The sequence below is a fragment of the Populus nigra genome, chromosome 10 (genome assembly GCF_951802175.1).
Source record: "Populus nigra chromosome 10, ddPopNigr1.1, whole genome shotgun sequence".
Lineage (NCBI taxonomy): Eukaryota > Viridiplantae > Streptophyta > Magnoliopsida > Malpighiales > Salicaceae > Populus > Populus nigra.
The window spans coordinates 14,420,330-14,447,410 of record NC_084861.1 but is presented as its reverse complement, the minus strand read 5'-3'; the positions used below and the strand labels follow the sequence as shown (position 1 = coordinate 14,447,410).

General features: G+C 34.3%; 1 protein-coding gene across 1 annotated transcript; it reads left to right on the top strand.

Moving 5' to 3' along the window:
• Positions 1–13,203: 13,203 nt before the first annotated feature.
• Positions 13,204–16,851, top strand: LOC133705382 (GATA transcription factor 8-like). Its single transcript, XM_062130541.1, has 4 exons — positions 13,204–13,451; positions 14,216–14,291; positions 14,681–14,973; positions 15,633–16,851. Exons 3-4 carry the CDS (start codon positions 14,719–14,721, stop codon positions 16,440–16,442), a joined length of 1,065 nt encoding a protein of 354 aa, XP_061986525.1. The 5' UTR covers positions 13,204–13,451; positions 14,216–14,291; positions 14,681–14,718; the 3' UTR covers positions 16,443–16,851.
• The last annotated feature ends 10,230 nt before the right edge of the window (positions 16,852–27,081 follow it).

Below are 27,081 nucleotides of genomic sequence, written 5' to 3'. Positions count from 1 at the left end.
TTTTATTAAAATATATATATATATATATATATATATATATATATATTGTGAGGTAATTTAGTTTTGGTTTAATATTTTTCGATCATTAAAATGTGGATAATTAAGCTAATATTATGCATTTGAACTTTCTGTCCAGTGATCAAGTTGGATGATTGTGAGTAATTCTCCAGCCTATCACAGGTAGGGTTTATTTGGGTTCAAAATAGATGGATTGGTGTCATCAAGCTTAATAATTGCTTCTTTTCTCCAGGTGTATGATTTCAATTGGTATGTGCGGCACGCTTTTTTCTTTTCTGTTTTTGAAAAATGTGTGACCATTTTTGGAACAGAATTGTTTTATTTTATTTTAGCAAGGCCGAGAGGGGTTAGAATAAAACTTGGGCTTCTTCAAGCCCATTCACATAATGTCGGCATTAAATCCATAAAGATTGGAAATTGAAGTTCAGAAACCCAAACTGCACTTGCCATTATTATGCCAAGAGTCTGTGTTTTTAAGAAATTTTAATTTTTTATATTCTTATATTTTTTTTATATGTTGATATTAAAAATAAATTTAAAAAAATAAAAAAATATTATTTTAATATATTTTTTAAAAAAATATTTTAAAAAATAATTGCTATGACGTTATCAAACAAAAGATACTATAAATAAATATATTTTGTGTTTTTATACATTTATACTGATAGATTAGCCCTTGTATCGTTTTGGATTCAAATGAGGAGATCATATATATAAACGGTGTGTATAAAATCTTACTTGCCACCCGATTTAGGTACTAGTCTAAAATTTACCTATGTTATTAGATTATCAAATCAACCCCGCGTATAGCTAAAAATTCAATACTAATAAACTATTTTTATTTAAATACCAGCATCTTTTTCTTCTTTTATAAAACATTAACCTTGATATTTTGGATTAAGTTTCATAAATCAACCGAGTTATTCTAAATTTAATCGGGTTAAATGAATTTGATCAGGTAAATATCTTATCTAATTTAATTATAAATTTAATTTAAGTCAAGCTCTGGATCTAAAATTTCTCTAGACAACCTATCAGGTCAAACATTTTGAGCATTAAATGGTATATCTTAATTTTGTTTTCAATTTTTTTTTTAAAACTTAACCCTCATTCACTTGATTTTTATTTTTGTTTTTTGTTTTTTTTAATATGTGGACTTAATAACTTTTAATTTGGCCCTTCAATTCAATATTTGATGTTATTTAGTTTTTGGCCCTCAACGTTTGATTTTCAATTTTGATTTTTGATATTTTTATCAAATTTTAATTTTTTTATTTCATCATTGGATTTATAATCTTCATTTTTTTTAATTTCATCATTCGAGTTTGTGATATATTTTTTTTCATTTGTTCATTGATTTTTTTTTCTAATTCTATCTTTCATCATTTAAATTCCTATGGATTGACTGTTGATATTTTTTTTTATTCTCTTTTTATGATGTAAAACCTTTAATTTTTTAAAAAAATATATTTACAACGGCTAGTCATTTATTTTTTACACTTAAAAAAAAAAAAAAAAAAGCAGATCGGACAGTGATGGAAGCTATCTAGTTTAGTGTCAAATGAAAATGGTATTAAACACTTGTACTTTTGCATAACAATGTCACATGCTTTTATTGCATGGGATAAGATACATTGCTTCCTCCTGTATTTTAATTTGTCTCCCAGAGGTGTGGGATGCCACTCTCTCAATTTGGCTCTTGGAATGGATCTGCGCCTTTTATTGCAACGCCGACCCATTTCCTCACTTGCCCTAAATACCCTCACAAAACTTACTAAAATCACTTCACATTAGGGGCAACTTTGCCATTTCACCACCTCCCTCCAAAGTCTAGTTCTCTAACATTGTCCCCACGTAGTACCATTAGATTTGATGCACTCACATGGCACGTGATCACGTTCAAATATGTTTTATAGTTTTTTTTTTCCTGTTTTTTTTTTCTTGTGTGAGCTCTAGCATGTTATAATAGATGTTATCATTGTATGTGACGTTAGGTTATGAAAATCCCAAAATACTACAATATCATCACAGGATCTATATTAATTGTTTGTTTGAGAATGTGGTTGTAATTGTTTTTTAAAGTATTTTTTGTGCTGAAATAAATTAAAATAATATTTTTTTTATTTTAAAAAAATTATTTTTGAGATTAGCGCATCAAAAGAATTCAAACATAGAAAAAAATTAATTTTTATAAAACGCGGTTTGTATCGCGTTTTCAAACAGTATCTAAATACACACCCAGCACCTAGGACTTGAATCGTGGATTAAGTCAATGAGATTATAAATCAACAAGTTAATTAAAATTATAATTAAAAAAATTTAAAACAATTCACATTAATAATAATAATAAATAAATAAAAAAAAGTTCAACGTAGTATTGTTACGTAGATGCACGATACCGATTGATCAATATATCTATGCAGGAGAAGAAACTTATATTGTATTTTATGGCGACACAGAATCCGTATCCTATAGGTATATATGTCCATTTTTGTAAATAAGTTAGATTTCTTTTTAATTTTTTAAGGTATTTAAAAAACAATTTTCACATATTCTAAATGAATATGAACATGGAATATGAACGAATGAATTTTCAAGAAACACATTTTCCTAGTTTCATTAAATGCGAGCCCTTGCAGTTTATATAATTAATTAACATTTTCAACCTAAATCGTGTTTTTTATAGTATTTCTTTTTCTTGTATAAAAAATCTCACACATCATCATCACATTCAATACATTGTCCCTGTTCCCGGCGCCTGTAACGGGTGATGACCCAAAATATACAAGCATTATTTTCTACATCACCATCACGATATTATTTTTCATGATTATAATAAACATGCAACCACGTGGCACCATCACATGCTGCCTTCTACGTCTTCTCTGCAATCCAGCAGCACAGTGGTTACGTGACAGCATGTCGTCTGATCTATAAGTTATTGCACGTTATGCTAGTGTTAATTTTCGATAGAATTCCCTGCCCTGTATTGTATAACGACAATTTTGCCTGATGATGCCGACGCTAGACGTACAAAAAATCCATGGCTAGCGCGTATTTTGTCAATACTTTATTTATTTTAGAGCCTCTTGTCTTCAAGGCTTAATTTGAATGTTCAAATTTGAAGATTTCTTCGACAACATTCGTTGAGTGCTGCTGTCATGTGATGGGAGCTTCGCTAACAATTTGAATTTCGAGCACAAGGGCGTCTTGTTTTCTGGCATGTTTTGCTGAGTCTATTGCTGGCGACTTTGCATGAACAACGCAACTTGGACTTTGGCTGCAATGGTGCGCTTGAACACCACTACATGCTTGCCACACAGCTTCTATCAAACACTAAGTAATAAACATTGGGCTCCAAAAAACCTAATTCAAAACGTCAAGCAGTCTACGAGGTCATTTGGTACTATAGCTGCCGTTTTTAGCAATTGAGGTCGTAAAAATGATTAATAATATGTCATTATTGAAATGTTTTTATGTCGAGTGAATTTTGAAGGTTTTTTTTTAAGAAAAAAAAAACTACATCTTGTAGCATTTTACATATGGTTTTCAAATTATTTTTTAAAAAATAAAATTCTATCTGAATATCTTATGCTTTGGCATTTTGGAAAAAGGTCCCAGAAACTTTTTTTAAAAAAAACTCATGTTCCCGTCACATTTTAGATAAATTCTCATGCATGTTGATATATTCATGAAATGTTTTTTTTTTTTAATTATAACTCTTAATAATAATAATAATAATTGTAATGAGGAATTATACGGTGTCTAAGGTGCAACTGCCACTATTTATAGTACACGAGGGAAATAAATACAAGAAAAGGAAAGTAATAAAAAAAAAGTAAGTTAAAAAAAATAATATTCAAGAAAGAGAAATATTCTTATGATCTTTTGTGGGTTTGGATATAAAATTTTCTTTTCTCTGCTTCCATGTTCGTAAAATCTATAAGAATTAACCAAAGCAATCAATTAAAAAAAAATCACTCCATGATTTAAAGCAGATGAACAAATTTAAATGTCAAACGGTCGAAAATCAGGGAAGCGAGGGGAAACCGTTAAAAGGCTCTGTACAGACTCACAGGGGTCAAAATTTTACGCCACCGACGCGTTAAATGGCATCATGTATTTTGTCTGTTCTATTGGAAAGTTTTGTTGAAAAATGTGGTTATAGTTTTTTTAAAAGTATTTTTTATTTAAAAATATATTAAAATAATATTTTTTATTTTTTAATAACAATATATCAAAATAATTAAAAAATATTAACTTAAAATAAAAAAATAATTTTTAAAATTTTCAAAAATATTTTTAAAATATAAAAATAAATAGGCAGGCATAAGCCGGTGAGCACTTCCCGTGTCAAGACTTTATCCCCTGTTGCACCCGGTAATTCTGTCGGTGCCATGGAGTGTCGGCACCGACACGCCAGATTTATTACCGGAAGACTACCTTTCGTTCGTTTGCAGTTTTGATCACAAGCCACTGAAATCCAGGGGTTACATGGGAATTTCACGTATGTCAAGGAGAGGAGAGGAATTTTGTCGGGGAACCATGAGCGCCAAATCTGTGGTTGTGGTTTTTAACCGCAGTTATGGTTTTTAAAGAAATATAAATTATAACTTCTTGAAAAATATTATTAATCATTTAAAAGCCAGATATTTCAAACGGGGGACACTGAATGATTTTGATTGGTGATCGTGGGACCAGGTACTGCTTTCGTTTCCGTAGGTGAGAGGTACTCGATCCCCAGGTACACTGACTTGTTTAAAACTAGTGAAAGAGGCAGTACAGGGGAAGGAGCGACTACGCCCTAGCCCATGTCAAGTCCCTGCACCAGCATTAATATTTGTGATTGAGAAAAGTCGCTTGAATCTCCAGAAATGCTTTTTTCTTTTATTTCTTTCGTTAACAAATAAAAAATCTCCTTGAAAATATACATGTAAGTTTAGTTATACCTTGCCATCGCATTGAATATCGAAGATCTTTCATGCTGGCTCCATTGCGATTTTAATTAATATACATGAATAGACCAAACATTTCTTTTCCTTTTACAGGATTTGGTCCCTCGACCTGTTAATTTATCCCACCATGAGACCTTAATTGCTGGCACAAGCTTAAGCATTACTCACAATTTACAAAACATATAGCTATAGGATTACATTATCAAACTAGGTTACTTCAAGTGCTAAGCTATAGATTGGATCAAAAAAATTGATATAAAAAGAAATAATATTTAAGTTGAGGAAACTTGAAAGCTCCTATCTCAATTCATTGTTAACTCGGATTTTAAATTAAATCATGAGAAAATTATTTTAATGTGACATTATCAACCTGATAGATTTAGAAAGGGAGAGAGAGAGAGAGAAAGAGAACCAATGTTAACCTGTGCTGGCAAGTCAAGCCTATGACATGGATCGTGGACTCCAATGAGTTCAATTATTTTTTATATTTTATTATAAAAAAATATTTAAAATTAATCAAATATTAAAAAATAAAATTGAATAAAAAAATAATAAGAAAAACAATAAAAACAAAAATGAAATTGAAAAAATATTCAACAAATCAAAAATCCACAAATGGCCAAGAGAAAAAAAATCTATGTGTGTGGGCTTGAGGCAGGCTCAACTACTACCGGCTTTTTTAAAAAAAATAGAGGCAACGCATCACATGCTAAGGGCCTGTCCAATTTCAAGGTATCTAACCAAGAAAATCAAGGGAGTAGTTTTTTGGACCTAAAATTCTATTATCAAGTTGTTATCACATAAAAACTTATCAAAATCCTATACAAATTATCTAATAACCCTAAAACATTTGAGAAATACATAAAAAATTAAAAACCAACTGAATTAAGAAGAATAAATCAAGCTTGATTTTTTTTCCTAGAGATGTTTAGAGAAATAATCACAACTATCAAGCTTGTATTTTTAAATGAAACTTGTTGTCATAAAAAACGACGAGTTTAATCATTAAAAAATGACTCAACCCATATTATTTCTTTTGGTATTTTAAGGTGAATTTTTCTTTTTTCTCATAAAGTAATGAATTGAAAAATAAACAAAAAATAAACTTTTAAAATAAAATGAAGGTTGTCAATAATTTGAAATCATACTCATTTTTCTTCTCGTTTTATATTTTTATCCTGTATTTTAATTTGATATTTCCTTCAAAATATTAAGTATAATCTCATTTCATTGGACCCTAGAAAAATTCAATTGAAAAAAAGTTTTTTTATTTTTATTTTTTAAAAAACAAGTAGCCTGTCTGGTTCCAAATCTTTTAGTTGTATGTATAATGTAAACCATGGGTCTTGCCTTTCCTTTTTCTATTTTCTCTTTTATGGAACTTATTGTTGCTTAGAGGAGAGTAAAAAAATTAAAAAATTAATTAAATAGAGAAAACTAGAAAAGAAGTAATAAAAAAACTGAACTGTAAAAAAAACCGATTAAACCAATTAGAATTTAAAAAAAAATAACCGGTTTGGTTTGGTTTGGTTTTGGTTTTATAAGACCGAAATTGAAAACCAAACAAAATCCAAACTAGAAAAAACTGAAAAAAAAACCAAACAAAACCTGAAAAAAATCGAGGCAAACTAAAAAAATCAAATTAAACCAATCAAACAAAAACTAGTTGATTTGAATCAATTTCAATTCAATTTAATTTTTTTATAAAAACTAATTTATTTATTTATTTATAAAAATCAAATCAAATAAAAAATAATTACCCCCACTTGCTTGTATCCTTCAAAGAAAACACAAGCTTCTATCAAACTTCGGCTGCGATTCTCCCACGGTGGATTGCTTGCTGGTTTTTGGCTTGTACTCCATGATAACAATTTGTACGGCTGTGCGTTTGGGGGCCCCACACAACAACTGTGGTCATGATGCACAAAACCTTCAAAATTCTTGATCACACGACCCAGAAAGGTAATAAAAACAATTCTCTGAGGACACTTTCGTCCCACAAAAGTCAGCCCGAAAACGTGGCAACCAATAATCAGTCCAAGCTGGAATAACTATTTACGCACAAATCCCCACACAAAGGCACGTGACTCCCAGCATCAAGGTTACAGTAATCCAGTTCCGTTACACTCTGCACTACCCAGCTGGCACTGAGCAGGTTTCGATTCGCTGTGTGGATCCCACGGGCACACGGTAATCTGATTTCCCGTGCCACGTCTGCTCAGCGCGTGGACTTATATTCCTCCTCTTACTTTGAACGTCCTAGCTAAGATGGGTCCCGCGAAGAACATGGCCTCTTACTTGCATGCACGCACGATGCATGTGCCATCGCGCCCCGCTTATCTCGCCGGGCACAGCCACGTCACCAGCCACCCCAACGAGCTGTCAATTGACCATAATAGCCACATGCAAGGGTACTTTAGTCATATGACAACTAGGAAGGTTACAACGTCACTTCATGCATCCAACCCCCACGTGTATGTGACAACCTACATGTTAACACCAGAGGGATTAATTTTTAATGACAGAGAATGACCAACTACATAACCATATATTATAGAGGACATGAGAGTTTAAATCACACAGGTCTTAAACAAATCAAGTGACCGATCAAGCTTAAATCCATTTGAATTTCTAAATTATTGGATTATCACGTTTAATCTCTCACGACTCAGAGCTAATCACACGAGCTAAATATTTCCCAGATCGATTGATAATTCACTTGCACGTGCCTAGTAGTCAAACATTCCGATCCCATGTCCGGAGGGATTTGCCATTAATCAGCTCCGCAATGACTCCGATCTGTTATGTGTAATTAACCAGTCTGACCCAAGAGCATATTTCGATGGATCATTGTTGAATTTTCAATTGAATGCATGCTTGTCCAGTTAGAACACAAAAGCATGTGCTATTTCTGCATGCGAGGCTATTTTGTACATCGTCAGTTTTCCTTTCCTTGCCGACACATGGATGGATGCTCGATTATTGGGGAGGGGAGGGGAGGGGTGATTTTTTATTGTTTGCATTAATCATTTTTAATTTTTTTAATTTTGTGACATGGACAATACGATTGTGAAATTGGATGGATCCACGCCATGCCATTCATGATAGAGTTGTTTTTGTTTTTCAAAAGTATTTTTTTAAAAAATAATAATAATTTTTTTATTTTCATATTCTTTTAATATATTAATATTAAAAATAAATTTTAAAAAATACATCACAGTTAACTTCAATCCCACCGAAAAAACGTTGCTGTTAGGTGATTGAGATGTACGAATTGTTTGGGAAGACTTTTTAAAAGTTGGGGTGAAATGCAAAACAGACAAATCGAGTGATGAAAATAATATATTTGTAGGTAATGGATTGTTCGTATTTCGTCGGTGCCATTTAAAGTTATTGCTTAACCGTGGTAAGTCTTACTTACGATCCAAAGCGACATAAAACGACGTTGATATTTACATTTTGCAAACATTATTATATAAATCACCTACATTATTTAACCAGGGCCAGATGTAATTAAACACTATCCGAGCACTGTATTGATTTCCATTTAATTTATTTTTATCAAGTTTTTTTTTATTAACATGAGTGTTCGGGTTAGTTTTCACATGTTTCGACTAATTTTACTGATCTTGAGGTTAACAAGCATATAAGTTTTTAGTGACTGTAAGATTTATGAGAATCAAACCGATAACATTTAAGAAACAAATATAAAACCTGACCAATTAACTATACTTCCAGGATTGATATTTTATATATACTATGTCATTAATGTCCAATATAAAAAAAAGAAGAAGAAAAAAAAACCACGTTCCGGCCTCTTTTCCCATTGTTTTCAGACACACTAGCTAGCTCCTCGTTTCATTATGGCAGGAGCTGCAGTTTCAGTACTGGTGATGCGAGGAGCCTAATTAATTATTACCAGTGGCTGTGCCTTGAAATATAAAAGGGTTCTACCAAATTTACTTTTGTTCAAAGATAGACAAGTCTTTTGGAAGGAAGTTGGTTCAAAGAGTGGAATCCAAGTTAGTTAGTTAGAATAGAAAGGGAAGCAAAAGGGTGGTCATGGTGCTGCAGCACGAGAACAAGAAAGACCCTTCCATTCGATATTGAATTCTTTTGTTTTGGGGGAGGGGCGTGCGTGGAGTGTCCTGGAAGGCATCGATGCAAAGGGTAAACCTCAAGTTAGCTAGACGACGTCGTGTGAGGGAGCCCTTCGTTTTGTATTAATAAGCCCAGAAGAAAACATGTTTCTGTTGTGCTGTCACTCTTATTAACCCTTCTCCATCTTAATTAAAACCAGCCCTCCGGTAATTATTAAATCCCGGATTTATTACCTTTAATTGCTTGTAAAGCCTTTCCCGTTTTCAGGACACCTGTGCTTCACTAGCTAGCTAGCTAGAGGAACTGGTGTCGATCAACCACCCACGCAGAACAAACGCTATAAAAGCCAGAAAGAAAACTTAACCCGTTGCTGTGAAGCATGATTAATTATATATGAAGTTTACTTAATTTGTTGAAGACTTGGGTTATAATTAATTTTTTTAAAAAAGGCTATTAATTTCGATAAGATTAATTCTGAAATAAAATTAACCTAGCTAGCTAGCTCATTAATTATACCATATTTTATAACAAGGGGTCACCTCTCATTTTTTACTGAAGAGTACCGTTTTGAATTCATGAGGTGTTTTGGATATTAAAATCATGCTTTAAAATTAATACTAGCGAATTAAACATGGTTAAGAGAATATAAAACGGATCGGTACACTTAATGTTGGGTACTGTTGTGCTGCACATTGGAATGAATCAAGGAGCAATTACCTCGTACGTCTGTCTTGCCTGTTCTTGTTCAAAGATGCGTTGCGCTTTGCGCGTTGCACGAATATACAGTTCTAATTTTTTTCCTTTCCCATCACCAAGGGCCTGTCTCGAAAATACGAGGGGTGTAGTTGAAACTATATTTTATTTTAGTTATATTTTTAAAAATATTTTGTTAATCAGGATATATCACGGTTCTGTAAGTGTTCAATTGAAAATTATGTTTCGAAACTTTGCTGATTCTAGTTGAGACCAAACTGGGAAAGAAGCTTCTGTCTGGGTAAGCTTTTCGCCTGTTTACGATGGGTGATATAAATTGTTTTTGTTAAATTATATTTTACTTGAAAATTTATTAAAATAATAATTTTTAAATTTATTTTAGTATATTAAAACGACATAAAAATATAAATAAAATTTAATTTTTTAAAAAATATAAAAAAAATACGATTAAACAGCATCACTTCACATTTTAAATAAAGAATCCAAAATTACCAGAACCACGTGAAAACAGATTGACCTTGCTTCCTTATTATTTAAACTTAAACACTAGCAGTTATAAAGGCACCAGCCCCATGTGAAATCGGATTTGACTTCCTTAAAAAGCACACCAAAACACGGTCCTACATAAATGACCACCGCGGTACTCTTTTTTTTTTTTTTTTTTAATTCTAAAATTAGATAACTACAAATCAGTCCCCAGGGCTGTAGTAACTATCGAATGAGTACCAAATATTGCACATTTCGCCAAGCTTCTTTTTTGTTTACCATATTCATCCCTTGCCAGTTTCAATTCATCTCAGCGACGTGAAAATTGGCTTCCAGCCCTGAGAAGATCTGTAAGTATCACCGGTATTAATAATGATATAATTTTATATTTCATGCGTGTTAAAAAAAAAAGAAGGCATCCATTGAAGATTACATGACCACCTTATAGTGTTATGATTTAATTAATAAAAATAAAACTTTGTATTTCAATTAGAATTATTTTTTGATGTGATGTTTTTTTGATGAGGTGTGTTCATATCCCGCAGTATAATACACCCATCACGGGGTATTGTCCTACAAGACTTCCAGTGGGTTTTGTCCTTTAAAAAGCATCTCGCAATGAGAGAGGTGTTCTTAATACCATATAAGCAACTAATACTCTTGTCTCCTAACCGATGTGGGATAATGGTCTCATTAGAGCTCCCCAGACGAGGGGGTTTAGGTAGAATACATGACTCGTTCTCACAGACAACATCAATTGATTAGGTGTGTTCATAAAACCCACCACCATGAGGTATTGTCCCATATGGTTTCCGATGAGTTCTGCCACTTAAAAGACATCTCGTAATGAGAGAGGTGTTCTTGATATCCATATAAGCAACTAAGATCTTTGTCTCCTACTCGATGTGGTATAATAACCTCATCACTTCTTATAACTACTATAGTGCAAAGAAACTAAAATTAAGAGAAGCAAAGTAGATGTTATCTATTTACTGTATGGAAAAATAAGGTTTCCAATATAAATATTTTTCAAAGTGATCTGATCCTCATAAAAACTGTGTATAGTCAATTTAGTTCGCAGTAAGAAAACTGGTGGGGGATGAGTTAGGGAGACCGAATCAATTATAGGGAAAACTCGGGAAGATTTGAAACGTCAGGGACTGGCTCGTAGTTATTCCTGTAAAAAAATGAAGGAACCGAAGGCCCGACTTCTACAGTCCTTGTCGACATTGGAGTTACAAAAGAAAAAATCTAATAAAAAAAGAATGTACACACGGCAGTAAAAAAAGCTGACACAATCACAGGGCTCTCCCCCCCCCCCCCCCCTCTCTATGTGCGAGTCTAATAATTGATCGTGATCCTTTTTATTTTTAAATTATTTATTTAAAAATAATATTAATTTTTTTTATTTGTTGATATTAAAAACAAAATGTTAAAAAATATTATTTTAATTAAAAATACTTTTAAAAGCATTACATATTATATATAATTAGTATAAAATGTTAATAAAATAATATTTTTAATTTATTTTTAAATAAAAAATATTTTTAAAAACAATAAAAATCTAAATATTCCCGAAACCCAAGAGAAACCAGACTGGTCATCATCATGGCAAAGTTAAGGATGAGAGAAAAAGCAACAGTAAGCCGAGACGACAGAACAAAACAAAGGAAAAGCCCATTTGTTTCCAAAATCCAATAGCGGAATTTTCTTTTTCAACACAACGCAGCGTACCGCTTCTAGATGACTGTCAGAGGATTAGAATCTGTTTGGGAGACTTCTTATGGTTGGTTTTTTAAATATTTTTTTAATTTAAATATATATTAAAATAATAATTTTATATTTTTTTAAAAATTATTTCTGACATTAGTGTATCAAAATAATTTAAAAATAAAAAAAATTATTAATTTAAAATAAAAAAATTTTAAATTTTTTCAAAAACACTTTTAAAACATATTTGATTCAATTAAAACATATTATTTTACTTTAATTTAATTGAAACTGGTCCTCCCAAATATATCATAATTGTTTTTTGCCATGCCTATTTAATTTAATTAAAAACTCGATCGGTTTTATAAAACTTTTAAGTCTCAATCTTGTTACTTCATATCTAGAGTTATGGCAGGTTTTGATTGTGTCATTGAATTTTATTTTTTCTCATGGCAACCTAATTTTTTTGTTCATTGCAATATCACAATATTAGATGAAATGTCACCATAGAAGCTAAGAATTCTACCTAGGGCTCGTTAGAAAACGCGGTTGCGGCTATATTTTTAAAAAATTTAATTTTTTTTTCTAAAATTTAATATGGTTTGTATATTTTGAACCGTTTTGATGTGCTGATGTTAAAAATAATTTTTAAAAAATGAAAAAACATCACTAGCATGTATTTTGACACGGAAAGTGATTTGAAAAGTACACGCAACCACATTGCCAAACACGCTCTTAATTTTAACGTGTAATTGTTCAAATCTACCCTTACAATAAAATAACTGTCCCATTCTCTAGGCTGTAAGAAAATAAAAATAAATCGATATATTCCTGAGCAATTTATTAAAATTAGCCTGGGTGCTGAAAATCATACCAGCAGTTTAGCTGTATATCCATCAACGCCACAGCATCCTAGCACTTGGATCTTGAAAAACACAGTCAATGGACTTTTCATGAGTGTGATAATAACAGCTTTATTTTTTTCGTGATTTCAACCCAATAATCACCTTTCAGCAATTTAGCTAGATATCCATCAACGCCAACAATAAAATCTGTTGAAGTTAAAATATTTTTTTAAAAAAAAAATAGAAAAAGAGGGAATTTTTTTAAAAAAGAGGTGCGGTGGGAGGTGGGACCTGTGTGGGTAATCAGGAGAGAGAGGAGGTAGGGAAGACTTCAACATCAAGACAGAGTGAAGAAGGAGGGGAGGGGATAGTAGTAAAAAATACAGCTAGCATGAAGGTGGAGGCTCACCTACCGTAGCCCTTTACTTCTTCCTCTCCTTCCCTCTCCTTCAATCACTACTCAGCTACTACCCACTATTAGTAGTACCCACTCTCCTCCTCTTTTCCTTTCTTTTTTAGCTTCAATCCCTCTCCCTCTTCTTCATTCCCTCTCTCCGTTTTAAAACTCAAACACATATCACACATTCCTCGTCGCTCCCACTGTCCTCTCTCTTTCTCTAAGGTAATGTGGTATTCATTTTGGGTTGTTTGCTTCTGCTTTGTTTGAGATAATTTGAGCGATTCTTTTGGGTTTTAAGTTGAGGTTTCGCTTTCCACTAACAATGGCTTAGAGCTTAACTGGGTTGTTTAAACTGTTTTTGAAATTGATTTTCAAGTGTCCGCAGAAGTACATTTTCTGGGCTGCGTGTTTTTTCTTTCTTTAACAGAAATTCAGCATTGTTCTGGGTTTTGGGCGGGAATTGATTAGTGGTTCTGGTTTGACCCTGCATTTTCAGTGGTTTTAAGCTCAATTCCTTGTTCTTTTTTCTCAAATCGAGTTTGAAATTGTTTTCGAAACGATAATTTTTTCAAGTTTCGGCATGGTTTATGTGACTAAAATTAGTAGAGGTTTAATTTGGGTGAATGACAACCTTGTCTGGTTGCTGAGAAACTGGAGCAAAGAAAAGAAAGGGAAAGGAGCAAAGAAAAGAAAGGGAAAGGAAAATTCCTGAATTCGTGAAAGCTCATCGCATTCTCCCCTCTAAAGCCCAATCTCAGAGCCAAATTCCGTTTCCTGTTTTACTTTCCCCAGTTTCGTTAACAATCAAATTTAGCATTAAATGAATATTATAGCAATAATTCCTTGAACAAATTCCCCAAATTCGAGAAAGGTTCATTCCACTAATTGTTTCTACAACTTGGCGACATTTTTTTTAAATGCATTTCATGAACAATAATTAAGAACTCCCAATTGCATTAATTAATTAATTTTTTGTTCTTCTGCAGGTGTTTAAAATTACAAACTCCCCAAAACCCCAACAAGAAATTCGAATTACCAAGAATTCCCTTCCCTTCCGTCAAGGTAATTATAATTTTCCTTTCCCAAATTAGATTCCAAATTTTACACTTGCTAAAATTCCAAATAAGAAAAGTAAACCAGGAATATTAGCTGTCTCTTTTTGACCTAAACGTATAGCATTTTTGCTAAATTACGCTACACGAATTATACGCTGTTGCTGGGCATAGAAATCCATAATTGATTGACAGTGAGACAGAGACAAAATTTTTAAAAAATATCTTTATTATATTTTTTGAGAAACTTTTCAAAGACCCACAGAAAAAACGCCACAAACCACTCCTAATTATTACGTTACTTCTATACATATACAAATCACTACTTATAATTAGTATCACGTTTTGCCCATTACTATTCTCCTTTCATTTTCTCACAACCCTGAAATAATTTCTCAGGAAAGAATAAAAAGTTAAAGAAGCGAAGAGAAGAGAAGATGATTGGACAGACAAATACTACTAGTAATTTCATGGACGAGATAGATTGTGGAAGCTTTTTCGAGCACATCGACGACCTCCTCGAATTCCCTTCTGATGATGTAGACGCTACTTTACCTGACTGCACCACCACAAACAACCATACCAGTTGTTTCATGAGCAACGATGATAACTCGTTTCCTGGTATATGGTCGACTCAGTCCGACTCGCTCCCGGGTTCTGCCTCTGACCTATCTGCCGAGTTGTCCGTTCCTGTGAGTGCATTTAATTATATTTACACGCGGCAGTTTTGTATGATTTGGTGTTTTTTTTTTTGTCATTTGCTCAATGTTAGCCCCCGTATTTTCTCGATGCTGATGTCATCGATTGCCAGCCTGTCAATTTGAGTTTGAATTTTAAAATATTTTGGTTTTAGGGGTGTTTTTGTCATTTAGTGGGATTGTCGGCGACAAGCTGGACTTTTTTCTTAAAAAAAAAGGTTCAGTTATGGATCACGTGGGCTGTCATGTGATTTACTCAAAGTGAATTATGATCATGTGCAAGTTGTTATAGCCTTATAGGCCCACCAAAAAAGCAGAAATTCTTCTTTTTTTAAAATATATATATATTCATATTAATTGTGTGTTAAGCAAGTGAAAGATTCAGGTTATAATCACTAGTAGTTGGATAATTAATTGTGTTTAATGAAAAGATTAAGGTTGTCAAACATTTCTTAGTTGTCATTGACTAGGATAATAATGTTAAATAGTTGTGTATTAATTTAGGGTTTTTAGGCTTTAATTAGAAGCGATGTTTGCTGACTTAAAAATGGATGATTTTGAATTGGAAAACTCCATATGGAATAGTTTAATTATGGCATAAAATTTAGAATTTTTAATTTTGAAATCTAAAAATATGGAATTTTGTGTTGCAGTATGAAGATATTGTTCAGCTGGAATGGCTATCAAACTTTGTGGAGGATTCCTTCTCTGGAGGAAGCCTGACGATGAAGAAAGAGGAGTCCACAATCGTCAACAACAAGGAATCGCCGCCACATCACCAGTACCAGTTCCAGACTTCCAGCCCAGTTTCTGTCCTTGAGAGCAGTAGCTCCTGCTCAGGAGAGAAAACTGCACCGCGTAGCCCTGAAGTTGGTGCTTCTGGCAAACGTGGGCGTGCTCGTAGCAAGCGTCCTCGCCCTGCTACATTCACTCCTCGTCCAGCAATGCAACTCATTTCACCCACTTCGTCAATCACTGAGGTTCCCCAGCCATTCGTTCCACCTAAGATCGCTTTGGACTCTGAGAACTTTGCTGAGTCCAGACTTGTGATCAAGATTCCGAACCATGTTGACCCAGAACACAAGAAGAAGAAGAAAATTAAGTTTACTGTTCCGTTAGGTCCCGTGGAGATGAACCAAAACTCATCACCACAGCAAGCAGTGAGAAAATGCATGCATTGTGAGATAACCAAGACACCACAATGGAGAGCAGGGCCAATGGGACCAAAAACCCTTTGCAATGCTTGTGGTGTTCGCTATAAGTCAGGCCGGCTTTTTCCGGAGTACCGGCCCGCGGCTAGTCCAACCTTCGTTCCTTCCCTGCATTCCAATTCCCATAAGAAAGTTGTTGAGATGAGAGCAAAGTCTGGGGAGAAAATTACTGTCAGCAGACCTGCTGCAATGGTGGCCAACTCGCCGGAGTTGATTCCTAATAAGAGCAACCCTGCAATGGATTACATATAAGGGATGGTGTAGAGAACAGTGTTCCAATTGGATCATTTCAAATTGATGGCTGCCTATTTTCTGTTCGTTTACTGTTATTTCATTTCTTTCTTCGTTGGATTTTTGTACAGGGATGGAACGGTGAATAGAAGCACTAGATGACCACAATTTTAGCCAGTAGAGAAGCATTGTAAGACAGAACTCAGAAAATGGTTAGTGCGTAATGGAAGCTTAAGGGATAGTAGAGTTTTAGGTTTAGTCAAGGGTAGGTCCTTAATTAAGGTAAGTAGGTATTGGGAGTCTGTTTGTTTCTTCCTTGCATTCTTTTTTATTTTTCCTTTGCCATGGGTATTCTTTTTGCAGTTCAATGTGTTAGTACAAAAATCCAAGACGAGTAATGGATTTTTAGCACTTTGTAATGCTTCATCAATCGTCGACTTGTTCTCTCGTGCACAAAGCTGTTCAATTTTTTTTATCCCCCATTTCAGCTATGTGGCTTGGGAGGCTTGGGTTTTTTTAAATATATTGTTAATCCCTTAATGACCTCAGTTTTCTGGATTAGAGAATCACATCAAAAAATGCAGGGGATTCAATGCTCCATGGCCATGGAGCTCCTTGTACAAATCCATGGATCAAGATACAATTTAGTGTTTGTTGCTCCATGAATTGAAAGCATTACTGTGGAGAATTTGGAAGATTGACTAATTCTGTCAGACCACTTTGAAGTCTGCACGAATCATCGGCCTGGACCCTCGAACTAGGGAATTGAACAAATGATGGATATGTTCTCAAGTGATCTGCCGGGTTGAAAATCTGATCAAAATCTTTAGTGAATTACCTTATAATCATGAGAAGGAAATTCGACTTTTTGCTGTTGATTTCATCGGATGTCATAATGATTTAGGTGGTAGACGGGATGGAGAAAAGGTTCTGACACCATTGAAGACAAGAACTGCCCATCCTTGATACAGTCATCAGCATCCGTGAGGGGATGTCGATGAACCAATCCATCTACATGGATGGGAATCAAATAGCCTGGCCTAGAGACGTGTTGGTAGCAATGCCTTATCACACTGCTCAGACCACACTGCAAGTTCAGAAATCAGAATATAGCCACGTTCTAACTTGATATGAAACAATGGCCTCAACTGAGAACATGAAATGGTGGAACAAGGTGATGCAGATTCATCTTGTCGAGCCTGAACAAGGGAAAGCTAGCGAGGTGGCAACAGAACGATCACATGAAATTATACCTTGCTTCTGTTTGCCGATGTGGCCATCCAAGCCATCGTGCCCAACACAACATAATTTGAGTAAAAACCAATTCCAAGACAAATTGGAGCTCATGCTCATGGGTGGTATTATTAAAGAAATCAAGCTCCAGACCTGCTACTAGGTAGGTGGTGACGATATGGGAAAGACAAGTAGCTTGGGCAAGATATAATTTAGCAAAAGACTTGGTTTGCTTAAACTTTAGCTATGTAATCATGGTCCTGCATTAGGTTGTTAACAGGGCATTTGGCGACACGTCTTAATCTGACCCAACACTACCAAAGAAAGTCATTATTAAGAATAATTACTAATGCAAGAAAAACAACAAATTGATTAAATCAATCATTCCAGTTTGCTTTCACAAGTTTAAAGTTTGATTCAACATTTTAATCATAAGGTATGGCATTCTTTCATTCATAGACATGCTTTATGTTCATGCTTTGATAATAAAAACAGCTGGATGGTGCCATTCACAAGAAAGACAACACACCACGAGCAACAACTCTGTCTATTTTACCACCAGATTGAAAAGCCTTGGCAACCTAATTTGGGGCCAATCCCATGGTTTCATGGACATATATGCAAGGAAAAGAGTTTTTATTGCCACCATCCCAGACTAATCTCTTATTCGATTTTTCTTGCAAGTTCATTTGGAAAACTCGTATCTCAAAACCCAGCTCAAACCAGGTTCTGCAAATCAACTCATTAAATCAACCAGGTTTAACCAGAATTTATATCATTCTCTCTGAAATGAAGGCGAGAAACCTGTGATCCTAACAAGATAATACTAATCAAGAAAAGAAAAGAAAAACCTGTGACCTCAACAAAATAGAACTAGTTGAAATACTTTTCCAGGGTACTTAAGACTTTGGACACCTCGATGGCTTTACAAATAAGATGAGGGCTGCTTTTGGGAAGGGACCGAGGGAATGGATAATGTAGTTGGACTTCATTAATGAAACACGAAACATTTGAATTAAGGTTAAGCCCACAAAACAAAATGAGCCGAGCTGTGAATAGCTTTGCATTGCTTGGACTTTGATTATATGCATGCTAAACTAGTGTGTGTAGAAGATAGATGTGGTCCAAGGACATTTGGACCTGAAATCGGACGAGGATTAGCATAAAGGCGGCGACAAGAAAGGCCAGGCGGAGCCCAAGCAGAATTTATCAAACTTGTGTACTTGTGCAAAGCTTAGATGCAGCTACATCTTCAGCATCACATCATTGAGTCTGTGTTGATGGAGCCGAGTAGCAACTCCTTCATAGCTGGTTCACTGATAGGATTTCGGTTCATTTTCATTGATTTTTATCCATGGTTTTTGGCACTAACCCAAGGATTATCAAAAAAGTCTTCATGTTATCTCATTTTTCCCACGACAACTAATTAAGTTTCATTAATAGCTTTGTCTTGGGCTGCATTTGTTAACTCTGCCGGGTTTTATATAATTAATACTCTCATTAAATCACAACTAGCTGACCCTAGAGGTGAGAATTTAAGCTGAAAGCAAGCACACCCGCAATCCCGCCGCCTGCGGCCACCGTGGCGGCGTATCAGCTGCCTCCGCTTGTGTGTCATCAACGTGTAGTAATCAATGCTGAGACAGCCCATAATAAATTAATAGTGCAAATTGAATGCCTGTATGCCCTACTTCACTGTATTGTATAGCAAATCTTTGTTGCCCCTCACATGCTACAAGACACAAACTCCACATCCCGTCAGAAAAATTGCAGCCACTCCCAGGTCAACACTACATGGCAAACCTTCATTGGGAGGACGTAACTGGATTGATGAAGGAAGAACGGAGACAACTTTAACATGTTGGGTGCTTCCCATCTGCTCATTCTGTGTGTCCCACTGCCGTCTGAGTTCATCGGCCCAATAGAATTTCCATTTTTACCATACCATTCACAATTGATTGCTTGTCTGGCCAAACAGCAACCACTGCCCAGTGCTGTACATCGTGGTGGTTTTTGTCAAAACCTAATCGATTGGTTGTTCGGCCTAATGGAAAGGCTTGCTTGTTCTACCATCTAATCTAATTGTTGTTTTTTTTCCAATACCATACAAGACAGCTGCTGATAATGGAATGAAGATGGAAAGTAAAAGGAAGGTGTGTTGATGTCATAGTTTAGACTTGGTATCATTAAAATTTGTAATGAGTTTGACTCTAGCTCGATGCCTGGGAACATCAAGGGGTCTGATTTAAAACGAATGTCGAATCTGTGAAATGGAATCTTCACAAAAATGTCATGCTTTCACATGAACAGATAAACCCTTGCCCATGATTGTTGTTGAGCCCGCAGATCCCTTTTTTTCTTGGGCGTTGTCCTTGTTAAGATGCTGCATATGGTGCTTTTGTCGCATATTTCATGGATGGGTTTTAATTTGCAAGGGGGCGACACTCCTTCTATATTGGTTGGAAAACCTTAAAACATCTCAAACATCACAATAAATATTTTTATAGAGTGTTAACAAAAGAAAATGAGAAATTAAAAGGAGAAGAAAAAACACCAAAATTCATGTTGTTGGTTTTAAAAAAAAAAATTTCATTTAAAATTAATTTATATATATATATTCAGATTGTTTTGATGTGTTATGCTAAAAATAATTAAAAAAATATATATTATTTTAAAACATTTTTAACAACTTTCTTTTTTTTTAATAATTACTACCATTCTATTATTATTAACCATCTAAAAAGCAGGTAACATATCTAAAGAAATGGCTTTTTCAATCATAGTCACATGTGTGGTCATGTGACCACTAAAAAAAAGAGAGCTACGACTAGCTAGGTGTACCAACCATTTCGATTTGATTCTAAACACGTCACAATAAACTCCATCTTCGCTTGAATCCAATCGAAGTAAAACTAGATAGTTACGATCTTCCTACACCTTCTCCACCAAAGCCTCGATGGATACCCACCCAACTGCTGCAAGCGTCAGACAAGTTCCAATCACGCTTGAACTTGAACACCAAGCAGAGGTTTCTTCGACATCCATTGTGGATTATCCAAAGTGTAAAGAAATAGCTCGTTTGACCTACTAAATACACCATCTGTGCACAACAAATTCAATTCATCATCCTTAAACCCTAACAATACATAATCAAATTTATCCAAAACATGTGACCTCCCCCCTTTATTTCATCCGCACACTTATATATATATATATATATATATATATATATATATATATATATATATATAAAGGGATTTAGTCACGTGCAAAGACTCCAATCTAAGTTACAAACTAGTGGTAGTCTTTTTGCTAAGAACCTCATGCAAGATCTCTCTAGATAAACAAGGTTGTGTGGTCTTCGCAACCTTCCCATCCATGCACACCCTCCTCTTGATCGCCCGTCTTCTCTACATATATTCTCTCTTTGCCCCTGTCATGTTAGATTGGCTCGCACCTCCACTTGTCATAACCCCATTTAATCAATGTTTTTTCATCTCAATACTTCATCCACACCAAAAAATAACTATCCAATTTCACTAAGCTTATATCTAAACTACATGCATGTATAGCAGGATATTAAGAAATCTCTCGATATTAAAGAAGATCGTGATAAGTAGAGATACATTTTGATTCCACGATGATAATTTCCCACTGGGGATATATTTTTGATGAAGAAGTCAATTGAATACGGTCCAAAGTATAATCATGCTGGGCCATGAATGAAATAATGAGCGGACAACTAGGTAGAAGACTAAAATTAGTGAAAAGAAATACGAGTGATATATACGAATATATTGTAATGATGAGACAATTGAATTGTTCTGGGTCATCTGAGTGTTCGGTTGGGCAGGAACAACATGGAAACAATGGTGATGATATTTATATGGGTTGTGGCTCTAGTGAACCACCTTATCATGACTCTTCTTGGTCACACCGTGTCTTGTGCATAATCATGCAACTTTTGATGCACCAAGCTGCCGAGATGGTTAGGAAGAAACTTTCCTACGGGCATCAACGTTCTTCCCTCTAATCACACCGTCGATTTATTGACCCTGATTCTCTGATTGAGAATTTAAATTTAGGTGTATGAACTGAAATCTTTAGCTAATTATAAATATATTAATCTCAGTTGTAAATGCTTAACTTGTTATTGAGGAGCTCTCCAGTAATTAATACCTTCAAAACTTGGGGCACTGTGTATGTTTCTAGTTGATCATAAAGAGCTCAAGTGGTTTCCTTGATTCTTTGGAGGAATTCGTTTCTCACAAATTCAAATCTCCTATCAAATCGCGCGGTGATAGATAAAATTCTTATACATTTCTTTTTAAAAAATTTAGCATAAAATATTATTTTGACAGAGTGTATATTTGATAATGTTATTGAAAATAAAATGATATTAAAAATATCAAATTAATATTTTTCATATTCTCAGCCACATTACTATATTATGGTAAGGATCGGTCACCATCTATAAAAGAAAAAAATGCAAATATTTCACAGTAAGTATAATTCAATTTATCTTTATAAAAAAATAGATAAAGACACCATATTTGTGAGTTGTGTTGAAAAAACTTTGTGTTATCCCAATTTCATACACTTTTCTCTTGAAAATTGGCAAGTCAAAATTGTCTCTGGGCTGGGCGGATTTATTGAAATTTTGATTTTATTTTAAAAAAAACCTCGAATAATTTGAAATAAAGTGATTTTAATAAAAAAAAAATATTTTGAAGTAAAACTTCGAAGCAGGTTCAAATCAACAAATTACTGGGTTGATTTGACGGGGAAGAGGAAGACAGATGATATACACGTAGGTCGATAAAAAATACTGTATCAAGAAAATAAAATAGTGAAAAAAAAAATCAAAAGTCATGCAAAGTAACAAAGTCTCCGACAAAGCTGTAATAAGACTTTCACTAGTCCCAGAAGTAACGACAGAGATTCGGGCATGGGACCCGTTACTTTCTGGGCCCCACGCGTCAAGTCCCATCACTGACGAGATGCACACAGAACAGGGGCCCGCTCCGTGACAAACTACGACACGTGCCGTATTATAAATCGCTCCCGCGATTGAAATTCTTTACACGTACGGTTCAATACTTGGTCTTCTTGCTGTCACGCTAGCATGGCCGGTTTTAGTTATATTTTAACTTGCTATTTTTTTTTTATCTTTTACCCTCTGGCACATGCTGGCAGGAAGCGGTGATTGCTTCTTGCTATCGTGACAGTGACCGGCTTTGTCAGTGACAAAAGGGTCCGTTTACTTCAAGGACATAAAAGGACAGGAGGTAAAAAAAGATTTATTTTCAGTAATTTAATTTTATTTTTATTTTTATTTTTATTGGCAGGGAGCAAGTTTTTTTTTTTCCCATTCTTGTAGGTGACGGAAGGGCACAGCATTTTCACAACGTCAAGACAAATCGGTGATAGAAAATTCCAAATAATGAAACGTGGCTATTGTTTTGAAGAAAGAAAGCAGTGAAAATGATCAGAGATTGAAAAGTTTAAATGTGTCGGCAAAGCCCGTTCAACACCAACCCAGGGGAGCTCACATGCCTCGCACGCGTGCTCTCTTCTTTTTTTTTTTATAAATAACTAAAAATGCTTCTTTTATAAGTTTATTTGTATAAAAAAAAAAATATTTTCATTTAGGCTCAAAAACATTTTTTCAATTTGGTCATGAAAGATTCTCTATTCAGTTCTTCAGAATCCTGGCCTTGGCTTTACTACTAATATAAAGACAGATTTTTCTATTATAGAATCAAATAAATAACAAATTAATTAAATCGGGTAAGGCTTTACTAATATCTTGATGAGATGATAATGATGATGATAATAATAATGAAATGAAATAAAATAAAATAAAATAAAATGCTATGTTTTCTGATATTCCGGGTGGTTATGATAAACCTTTTGTGCTGCTGGCTTCAAATGAGATAATCCAGTGCTTGCAAGGCAACCCTCTAATGATTTGAGCTTTGAAATTTCCATTGAATCTCACTGTATCCACGTAACTCTTTCAGAAGATGCCAAAGAAAAACATCCACGTCGTAATAATCTGTGCACTCATGCCTTGTACCTTCTTTTTTCCAGCAAGGAAAACTTAAAACATTAAAAAAAAGAAAAGAAAAAAGAAGCAAGACAACATGAAATATAAATATTTCAATCTGATTTTTATTATTTATTTATTCTGCCATGAATTTATATATTAACTCGGAAATTCACATCTAAAACTCTATATTTTAACACCATCCTTGTGGCCGAGGCTTGAATTGATTAGATTTAACGTCAAGTCTCGATATGAAACGGAAATAAAAAAATAAACATCAAGATTAATGGCAAGAGACAATCGTAAGTTTTGTCTCTGCTGAATTGTCCTTGTCAAAGGCACGCATCGTGAAAGACAACCACAAGACAATCATTTTACTTTTGGACAAAATTCCTTCTAGAGATGCTCCATGTTCGGGGTATGTGGTGGTGTAAAGAGTAAAGACTGGGCAAACGCTGGTTGGAGAAAACCCACCAAAATTACACACTCGAAAAACATTAATTGATGGGTCAAGCTTCTGTTCTTGCTTGCTGGGGAAAAGCAATGGATGGATAAGCTGGACAAAACACTACTGGTGTCCTTTTCGGTGTTTATCTCACTCCCAACTGTTTCTGTCTTGTTCCCTTCGTCTCCATTTGTATCCTATATGTCTGGTTAAAGAGTCACTTTCCTGGTGTTTTAGGCTTGAGGGAAATTCTCAAGAATGTTTCTGGCAAAAGCTAGCATGTTCATTTCCCCCCCTGGTTGTGTGTGCGAGAGAGAATGATCGACAGAGAGTTTTCTGCTCCCCCCCCCCCCCTTTTCCCTTCACTTGAAAATCAATAAATTGTTGGCACGGCGAAAGGTTTTCGAACTTCGATGCCACCATTGTTGTGCCATTGTTTTTATTTCAATAAATTATTATAAAAATATAGATACAATTCATGTTTTTATTTAAATAAATTATAATAATATCTGATTTTATTTTCAAAAATATAATTCATTCATACAAAAGATAAAAAAATTATAAATGAATAAAAAATTCTTTAAATTTAAATGTATAAATAAATATCATTTAAAAGAGACACTTCAAATAAAATAAAAAGAAAAAAGGATACTAATTAAAATATAAATTTACAAAAATAGAGAAAAAAACCTTAATTTTTTGTCCTTAAACTTTTTTTTCTACAATGATTTAGTTTTAATTGAAGATTAATTGAAAAAAAAATATCAAAATGAAAAAACACCACCTCTCTCAATTAAATACTGAAAAATAAAAATCAAATTAGATTTTTATATCGAAATTGAATTGAAAAAATATTGAAATATATAATTTACTTAATTTTTAAAGTTTAAGGACCAAAATGTATTTTTTATGAAACTTATAATATCTTATCCATGCTTATTGTCTTTTTTATTTTGAATTTTTTAGTTGATTTTCAATTAAAACTAGATGGTTAGAAAACGAATTAAAAACCAAATTAAAAAAATATTAAATTTTTCACGGACCTTCGACTATAATGTTTGAAAAAAATAAACATTGAAGCCTTCGACGGTAAAAAAAAAAAAACCCGACAATTTGTAGTGTAATAGTTAATGAGATAATTAATTCCTTTCAATAACCAGTGGGGTGATGGTGTCCACAACCTCGGGCTGCTTCTTTCCATGTTGGTGCAGGGTCTGTGTCAACAATTAAAACTCTTGGACAAAGTTTTAACAGGAATTTAGGCACACGCAACCATGGAAGTATTTATTTATTTATTTTAACTCCGACGTCTCCAGCTTATAATTATGCCAGGTCCAGTCACATAAATGGTTCGATTTGATGTGTGGCTGTGGCCCATTTTTATGTTATCTCTGTGAAACCAGCCCCCGGCGTGAGCTAATTACTTCCCTGCAAGCAAGCTCCATCCACTGTCATCGCCGGAGCCAGCTTGACTCTATCACTTGAAAACAACAATTCAGAAAAGCACAGGCCAGAAAAATATCACCAGCATGGGAATCTTGATGGCGACTGCCTCCATTTTCTATAATTCCCACTTTATTTCCTTTCAAGCTTTTCATGTATTGCAAATAAAAACTCGGTAATTTTGTTCTTGTTCCAGGAATGGCTTGTTGCGAGTAAAATGTCCATGTACACTGATTAGAGAGCTCCATATTAAACCTAACAAGTTCAAGATCCCCAGGCCATTAAAATTCGCGGGAATGCTGTCGACCCATGACTCTCTACCTTGCAGCCCAAGAAAATTACCAATCTAAACTCATGTTCCCTAATTAGACCGACCAATGTCTTGATCAACAAGTACCAAACAAATTGGAGTATTTATGCAACAAACATAAAATCAAGACTATGTTAACTCCTCTTTGATCTCAATGTCACCATCAAGCATTACCGCCTAAGTTCTCCAATCTTTGGTCTAATCTCCATGTCATATGCAAAATAAGGTCCCCGCTAGCTGGTACCATGGCCCCAAAAACTAATCCAAACAAACCCTAATTCTAGGGTGCCCTTATGTGATTTCAGCGTAACAATCCAAATTGATAGGGAAGTGTTTCTACTCCCCACTGCTGTCCTCCCCAAAACCCTAAAATTACCATGACCAAATCTTCTTTTCCTACCAAGAAATCAGAAGCACGCATAACAACCAGTGGCAAGTGAGTCGAGGGTGTTGACCAGTGACAATAGTTAATCTACCATAACCCTCGGAACCAGTAAACCACTAACCATGGTTATCCCAAAGAGTTAGGGCACTGGTCTCACTGATGAGCTTTAACTACGGTCAAATGTATCTGGTTAGGATCTGGGTTTGGCTGCCTTGATTTCAGAGCTTAGCCTAAACAACTCGCTACACCTTTGACAAAACCCTTGTGATGCGAAGCCAGTTTTTCTCTTGTTGGGGGATTATCTAATCTTCAGGCAAGTAAGATGGAAATTTTTATTTATTAAAAAAATTCTCCCCTTCTTTTATTTAATTACTCGGATACTTCTGTAAGAAAAAACACCGTTACTTTCTTTTTGGTATCGCGTGTTTGTCACCTTCCAAGGAGCTAGGATAGTTTAGAGCTGGCTTAGGCATGCTTTGTGCTTGCAACTTTTCAAGTTACAATTTAAAATTCCATCGTCCCAACACCAAAACACCAGACGACAATTCTTAATCTTAACAATTTCCTTTTCACTTTTTTTTTTATATATTTTAACCTGATATGTGTCATATCCATTGTTGTATTTAATATATTTTGATATTTTAAAACTTATTTTAAAAGATTTAAGAGTCGAATATAATTTTTTAATATTTTTTTAGAAATATAACTAAGAGAATCAACACAAACTCAATGACCGAGGGCCCAGGCTCAAGATATATATATAAAAAAAAGGGAAAATGAAAATAGCACAGTAAA

What these genes read in the sequence shown, in the direction of transcription:
- LOC133705382 (XM_062130541.1), top strand. Translation starts at nt 14,719, where the DNA reads ATGATTGGACAGACAAATACTACTAGTAATTTCATGGACGAGATAGAT. An exon ending in CTGCCGAGTTGTCCGTTCCT is followed by an intron (nt 14,974 to 15,632) that starts GTGAGTGCATTT and finishes TTTGTGTTGCAG; the next exon opens with TATGAAGATATTGTTCAGCT.